Here is a 7,941-nt window from a genome sequence, read left to right on the forward strand (position 1 = left end):
TGGGATCGGCTCCGAGGAACTGGCTTTGGTAGTGGGAATGGAGAAGAGGAATCCCCATCCGCCCCCGCAGGAAACGCTCCAGTGATTGGAGGTGTGTGTGCTTGTGTGTGCCGGTGTGTGAGGAGGGGGTTAGCTCTAACTCCCGCAGACATCACCACGCATGACGAAGCTACTTCCCCTCACGCGGTCCAAGGCGCACACGCGCGATCCACGGCCACGCCTGCAGACACTCGACACACACAGGGTAACCGAGGGTCCGGTTGCCATGGCGAGCAGGAGCGCGAGAGCCCTGCCGCCCCGCCCGCCCCTGGCCGAGCCCGGTCAACTCCATCTCTGATTGGCCGCTGCTTCCTCATTATGCAAATCATTTGCGTAGACCCGGCGGCCAGCTGCCTTACGTCATCAAACACGGGGGCTGGGGCTCGGGGCTCAGCTCCGGGAGAGCTCGGGCGGGAGCCCAGAGAGCGAGGCGCGGAGACCTGAAGCTAGACCCCAGCATCCCGCCGCTTCGGCCCGGGCCTGCCCCGCCCCCTGCCCCGCCCTTTCCCAGCCCGCCCCACCCTTTCTACGCCCCTCCATCCGGACCCCGCCCCCGGTGCAGCCCCCCGCCCTCGCTGCCCGTGTCCCGCCCCCTACCCCCCTGGCCCTCGCCACCGGTCCAGGGAGGGGACGGCGGGACAGGCGGGACCGGCGGGAGGGCGGACCGGGCGGGGATATGGCCGCGGCGCCCGGAGGGTCTGCGCCGCCCGCCGACCCCGGCCCGCGCCTGGGTTTCAGCACCGCGGACAGCGGCGTCGGCATGAGCGGGCTAAACCCGGGTCCTGCCGTGCCCATGAAGGACCACGACGCCATCAAGCTCTTCGTGGGGCAGATTCCGAGGGGCTTGGACGAGCAGGACCTCAAGCCGCTGTTCGAGGAGTTCGGCCGCATCTACGAGCTGACGGTGCTGAAGGACCGGCTCACCGGCCTCCACAAAGGTGCGCGGGGTCAGCCCAGCCCAGCCCAGCCCAGCCCAGCCCAGCCCTGCCCAGCCCTGCCCAGCCCCATTCCGATTAGAGTGCGGCCCAGCCCAAATCCCAGCCTCAACCCCAGCCCCAACCCTAGCCCTATCTAGAGCCAGTCCAACACCAGTCTAATACCAGCCGACTTCAGCCCAGTCTTCTTCCCAGATCACAGAACCCCCAGCCCAGAATTTTCTCTCTGACATCCTCCCTCTGATCATCACTCTGGTCCCGACATGTACTCCACTCTAACCTCCAACTCCCTTCCCTTCACGTCTCACATCGCAACACGCAACACTGCTCGCCTTTCAGCTGGACTTCCCTCTATCCCTCCCATCAGACATCTCAAATCCTGGAATTTGGAAACTTATTCCACCTTCTAGGTCTCTGACACCTTCAATCTCCCAAACCCTGGAGCCAATCATTCCTGAACCACCATCCCTCCACCCCTGTCTGGGGCCACCCCACTCAGGCCTAACCACCTTCACACACATTTTGGGCTTGCACCCCTCATTCTGGCCTCCAAAACCAGTCAATCCCCAGGACATTCTTTTGATTCACACTGCCAACCTAAAACCGCACAGACCCAAACTCTCCCCTTCTTCAGAACCCACACCTGTCTAAGTCACAAAATCCAATTCCCCTCCCAGGAGGCTCTCAGCACCAAATTCCACCTTCATGCTTAACAATAGCCCCAATCTCTCCTACTCCCATCCAGAATCCCAACACTGTCTTCCTTTTCTGATTTGAGTCCAGAACTCTGATCTCAGCTGGGAACTCCAGCCACCTTGTGCCCCCTCATCTCAGGCTTCTTCTCAGCTGAACCTATACTTCTTTTACCCTCTAATCTTCCCACTCCTGTGACACATATTTGTCCCTTCCCAATCCTCTTTATGGCCTCCTGCTTTCCCTCCCTCACAGGGTGGGCCTGGTCCAGAGCCTGTGGACCAGAGCCTCAGGGTGGGTCAGGATGAAGAGGCAGAAAGGGGTCTTCTCCCTGCCCTTGCTAGAGAGAGACGCACCACGGTCCTGTCCAGCCACACCCCTTTCCTCCTGTAGGAATAGGGAGGAGGCTTGTTTACATGCAGAAAAGTCTGTCCAGGCTGGGCTGGAGTAAGAGAGATAGAGACACATTCGTACATGGGCAGGGGAAAGAAATTATTTGAGAAGAAACACCTTTTTCTCTCCCCACCTTCACCATGCTGCAGTTTCAGGGTTTGGGGAGTGGGGGAGGGTCCCCAACTATCCTCCATGATCTTTCCAGGAGAGAAGTGGTGGGTTCTGGGTAACAGCTAAATGTACTTTCCTAAGGGCTAAGAGCTGGAATCAGGCTGCCACCTTTTCAACTCAGAGGCTTTGGAGAGTCCCTAGGCACACTAACATAGAGGCTCCAGGAAAATGCCCATAGAAGATTTGGGAGCAGCTATGAAGCAGTGCATCTTCCACCCTCCTGGGTGGGGTCATTTTTAGAGGGGCATGAAATGACAAGACCATACCATCCAGATTCCTTCTAACACAGTCCAGCTGCCCAGCTGTACATCCATCCATAGCAATTTATTTTCTTATTTTCTAGAAATTTATTTCAGTATGTAAGTACAAGCTAATCTTTCTGAGCCATCTGTACAGTAAGGGAAGTGTATAGAATACCTTTAATTCTCACTCAAACACCATCAGAGTCTCTGAACTGTTCCCTCATCCTTTCTCTCTTTCTCTCTACACTTAGTTCTAATTCTTCCTGGTTTTTTTTTTCATTCATCTGTCCTTCAAGCCATGCTTCTCTGTCTTTTTATCCCTCATTCTTCCACTCCCTTTCCCAGGTAGTCACACAGGGCTCCTTTAGGCAGCAACTAGGCCCTCGAGCCTTTCTGAGAGGTCCCCAGCCCTGCCCAGTTCTGACATCAGCTAATATGGCTTGGTGGCAGTAGATGGAGCGGAGATGTAAGCGGAATCAGGTGTTTGGTGATTTATCCCCAAACCAACCCACAGCTCTTGAAGGCGGGGTTGCCTTGCAAGATCACTGGGGAGGGTCTCCAAGTCAACATATTCTCCACCTTCTCCCCAGCAACAGTGATGTCCAAAAGCCAGAGTGACTCGTTTTCTTTTTGATGGCTGAGTACCACGGCGGGCAGCCACAGTGCTTTGAAAACAAGCTCAGCCTAGGAGTTTGGAGATTCCAAACCCTATCCTGCTACTTGTATACTCTCTGGGCTTCAGTTTCCCTATTGATATGATAAGAGTTTGTCCCAGGAGTTCTCTAAGGTCACTTTAACCCAACGAATGGCAGATATCCGCCCACCTTAAGACGGCAACCACATAGGAGACATTGGAGAACATGTTACCATTTGCCTTTGAAGTCTGCTGAGGTCTAAGTGGAAAACTGCACCAAACTCCTAATGGCTTCCCACATCCACTTTCTCTTCCTTCAGTCTTTTTCCCTCCTACACTCAGAAGGCTGTTTTTGAAAACACAGACCTAATGTCACAACCCTTTAGTGGCTCTCCACTGTTCTTAGGAAAAGTTCAAAATCCAGACTGAGGTTATAGATGAGCTGATCCCTGCATACCTCACTGGCCACTCTGCCCTAAGTTACCAATCTCCAACCATACTAGCCTTCCATCCATTTCCCCAACACACTGAATTCTTCACTCAGTCATCATATGTACTATTCTCTCTGCTTGAAATAATCGCCACACTTTTTGTTACCTCATTAACACCCGTTTGTTATTGAGAATTCAGTGTGCTCTTTGAGACATTCCTCAACCTTGTGGAGTTAGATACATCCCCCTCATGATCCTTTACATGATCCCCCTGAGGGCAGGAAATGTATCTGTCTTGTTGCCACTTTACCTTCAAGCCGTCATAATGTCCCACCATAATAAGTATTCAATAAATCTTTTCTGAATGAGTGAGTGCTCAATGACTTTTGGAAAGGAAGAAATCTTGGCCCTGTGCTTCCTAGCAGGCTACAGGTTCTGAGGCTGGACAAAGAGAGGGTAGGACTGATCCTTTGGCTCAACCCTGACTCCTTCTCTCCCCTGTATCTACTGATTCTTTTAGAGAAGTCAAATTTGGGGCACAATAACTATTTAAGAGGCCCTATCTTGAAGTCCTGGGAGAGCTGACAGATCAAGTTCCTTGGATAGGACTGGAAGTCCCTAGAAGCTCCTACCCATAGGACACCCTTAAACCAGTCCCATCTTCCAAGCCTCAAAATTATCCGTTCCTCAGACTCAAACTAGGAGGAGGTGTTAGGAAGGAGTTCTGGGGTCCTGGGGTCCCAACCTTTCTCCTCCTCTTCTGTCTCCTCCCATCTGAAACTGAGTTGGGAAGGAATTGAGGCTGATTCTGAGAGACTTTGAGGCTGATTCTGAACCCAAAAAGGAAAGGGGAGGCTGGGGTTAAAGCTGAAGGCAAAGCTGCTTAGGGAGGTCTATTAACCCCAACAGGATTTATGGCTGGAGTGGGGAGGGGAGATGTGGGATTGTATTCGCATGTGACCGGGTGTGGGTACACATGTTCCGTAGGCAAGAGGCCACGAGCAATTGAGAAGGAGCCAGAGCCTGGGACACAGGCACACGAAGCCCCTCCCTTCAGAGAAGGTGGGAGGCAGAGAAGCCTTCTCAGAAGTAGTGTCCTTGTTTAAAGGAGAGTGGCCTTGAGTTTGTCAACTTAATGGGGTCTTTCCAGGAAGAGTATCCGGGGGTTTCAGGAAACCCCCTGAGCCAGCCTCTTCCTCCCCAGGCTGTGCCTTCCTCACCTACTGCGCCCGGGACTCTGCTCTCAAGGCCCAGAGTGCACTGCACGAGCAGAAGACCCTGCCAGGGGTAAGTCCACCAGGGTTGGGGGGTGGGAAATCACCTCAGGCTGGGGACATGCCCTATGTGCATGCCAAAGCAGCATATAGGGGCTGGGCTGGGACCAGGAACTAGAAGAAGAGTCATCTTTCCAGGAGAGGACTTACCTGTACCCTTAACAACTACAGGTTATGTGTTATGTTCAGTCTTCTGGTCCAAAGAAATGGGCTCAAGACTCTTGGGCTAAGTGTACCATACTTAGGAAAGGCATTACTGTTGTGAGCTATGCTAGAGTTTGTCCATTGGCTAAAATCATGATTTTTAGGTGTCATTTGTTACTGGTGTGAGCATATATGCAGATACATGGAGGAGAGGCTCTGCTGGCCTGGAATCCCACTTCCTCCAGTTCTAGGGTCCTTGATGGCACTTCCCTCTGGTCCTCTTCCTGTAATGTTTTTTTGGGGTGTCTTGACTCACCAAGATTGCTTTCCCTCCACACCCCAAACACGTAGCTAAAGTTAAGAGAGATCTGATTCCACAGGCAGCTAGGCTACTGTGTATCAGTGGCACTTGATATGGCCTTGGCTAATGGCTAATCACTGGACAGAAGGCAAAGTGGGACCTACTGTGGAAGGAAGAAAGTGGTGATTGTTAGGAACTAGTGTGGGTTCACCAAGAGCAAGTCATACCACACAGCCTCATTCTTTCTTGTCCAAGGAGTGATATGTCTAGAACAAGAATGCTATTCAAATGTCCCGGGCAGGCCAAATATGGGACACATAGCCACTTCCAGGCCTCAGATTTAAGAGGGTCATTAGCCTACCATAAAGAGACTAGGATGGGATGGGAACATAAAATATATCATGGAATGATAATTTGAAGAATTGGGGATACTTAGCTGGAGAAAATAGGGTTTAGTGGGGGCTGCAATAGGGAGGCATCATAACATAATAATTAAGAATACTAGTTTTTTGAGACTCACAGACTGGATTTGAATCCCAGCTCTGCCATTTACCACTTCTGTGTCTTCAGATACATTACTAGAAAATTTCCTCACCTATAAGGAGTGGGTTATACTAACACTTAGCTCACTGGGCTATTGTGAGGATTAACTGAGGCTTAGCAAGTGCCTGGCACAGAGTAAGATCTTGATACATATTACTGTTGGGGTGGGTAACCGCTTTCAGATCCTGAAGAGGGATTTGGTTTCCTATGCGTGGCCTCACAGAGCAGTGGGGTATAAAGAACAGATGCACTAATTTCAGCTCCGTGTAAAGAAGTCATTTCTTTGAATTGGAGCTCTCCGGCAATAAGACAGGCTTTACTTAGAGCTGATCAGGCTGTTATTGGGGTGTCAGATCCTAGAACAAATCCTTGTAATTGAAGGAACTTGAGCCTCACTCTTGAAGACTCAGTGTCAAGTTAACACTAACTTATCACCCTCGCCAATCTTCTGTATGCAGGCTCTGGAGTCAGACAGACCTGGGTGTCGATCCAGGCCCCACCACTCACTTACTCTATGACCTTGAGCACGTCTTTACCTCTCTAAGCCTAAGCTTCCTCATCTGTGAAATTGAACTTGTAGGGTTGTTATAATAATTAAATGAACTAAGTCATGTAAAGTGCTTAACACAGATCTTGGCAGACAATAAGTACTCAACACAGGTTAGCTGGTGGTAGTAGTAGTAGTAGTAGTAGTAGTAGTAGTAACAGCAGCATTACTAGGAGTAATAGTAGAAGTCATTACTCATCCAACCTTGGGAGTAAATGACTTCTGTCACTAGAATTGAGTCAATGATACGAACGGTAACACTCCACGTGGGAAACATCATGGTAAAGGTGCAGAGACAAGAGGAACAGATGGGTGTGAAATGAGGCTGGGAGTGTAGAGGAGGGGCCCCCCATGTGAGCAGGGGCCAGACCAGAGAGAAGATCCACAGAGGGCAGTGGCTGAAGAGGAAACTTAGAACTCCAGGCTGAGGGGTTTGGACTTTATCCTGAAAGCAAATGAAAGGCACTGAAAAAATTAAGATGAACTTTGGGAGAACAAATCCCCTCCTCAGGGACTTCCCTGATGGTCCAGTGGTAAAGAATCCGTCTTGCAATGCAGGGGATGCCAGTTCAATCCCTGGTCGGGGAACTAAGATCCCACATGCCACGGGGCAACTAAGCCTGCACGCCACAGCTAGAGAGAAGCCCGTGCACCAGAACGAAGAGCCTGCGCACTGCAACGAAAGATCCCATGTGCCGCAACTAAGACCTGATGCAGCCAATAAATAAATAAATGTTAAAAAAAAAATCCCCTCCTCAACCAGCCACAGGGCTCCACAAGAGACGGGGTACCTGGGGTACTCTATGAGGCTGAGGGCACCTGAGATAAGGACAGTGAAGCCCTATACTACTGGGACAATTTCTGGGAGGAAAAAGAGAAATAATGATAACTAACATATATTGATACCAGACAGTGTTCCTAGCACTTTACAGGTTCAAATTCATTTAATCCTCTATGAAGAAGGTGTTGTTCTTGGCATTCCCATTTTATAGGTGAGGAAACTGAGTCACAGAAAACAAGTGACTTGCCCAAGGTCATGTAGCTGCTAATGGGAAGATGTGGGCTTTGAGTGCAAGTAGTGTGGCTCCAGAACTCATTCACTTAACCACTGCACTGTTACCTGAGCCAAGCTGGTGGCAGATAGGGGTCTAAAGTTCTGAAGGGGATGGTGACTGGGTACATCTGCCCCCTCTCACCCTTTCATCTACAGGCTTCCAACATGGCCTGACTTCCTCTTGTACTGCCAGGATTGGCTTATTCACCCTCCTCAGCTTAACAAAGTGAAAATTAATATTTAATTATTCTCCTAAATGAAAATCGATGGCCCTGTTGGCCAGCCCCAGCAATGGCCGAGTCATCAATCTTTCCTCTGGGCCTGCCAGGGGCAGCAGTAGCTTTAGTCACCCGGCCTCAGGCCCACCAGCATGGAGAGGAGGGTGCCCAGCTCTCTGTAGGCACTGGGTCCTGGGCACACCTGCCATCTGCTGGAGAAGCAGGCACAAGACTTCAATCTGGACTCTGACTGGAGGCAGGCAGGACTGTCGCTGTGGGACTAGGAAAGGCTGGGTCAAACCTAAAGAGAAAGCCTGAACCG

General features: G+C 51.0%; 1 protein-coding gene across 5 annotated transcripts in view; it reads left to right on the forward strand.

The window, feature by feature from the left end:
• Window positions 1-715: 715 nt before the first annotated feature.
• CELF6 (CUGBP Elav-like family member 6) overlaps window positions 716-7,941 on the forward strand; it is a 29,466-nt gene continuing 22,240 nt past the window's right edge. For 3 of the 5 annotated variants that reach the window (XM_007467827.1, XM_007467829.1, XM_007467828.1), the window contains exons 1-2: window positions 716-977; window positions 4,743-4,825. In XM_007467827.1, coding sequence (XP_007467889.1) covers window positions 716-977; window positions 4,743-4,825 — 345 coding nt within the window. The remainder of the gene's footprint in view (window positions 978-4,742; window positions 4,826-7,941) is intronic. The other 2 variants (XM_007467831.1, XM_007467830.1) reach the window with 1 other exon arrangement.

This window comes from Lipotes vexillifer, unplaced genomic scaffold, assembly GCF_000442215.2.
Source record: "Lipotes vexillifer unplaced genomic scaffold, Lipotes_vexillifer_v1.1 scaffold792, whole genome shotgun sequence".
Taxonomy (NCBI): domain Eukaryota; kingdom Metazoa; phylum Chordata; class Mammalia; order Artiodactyla; family Lipotidae; genus Lipotes; species Lipotes vexillifer.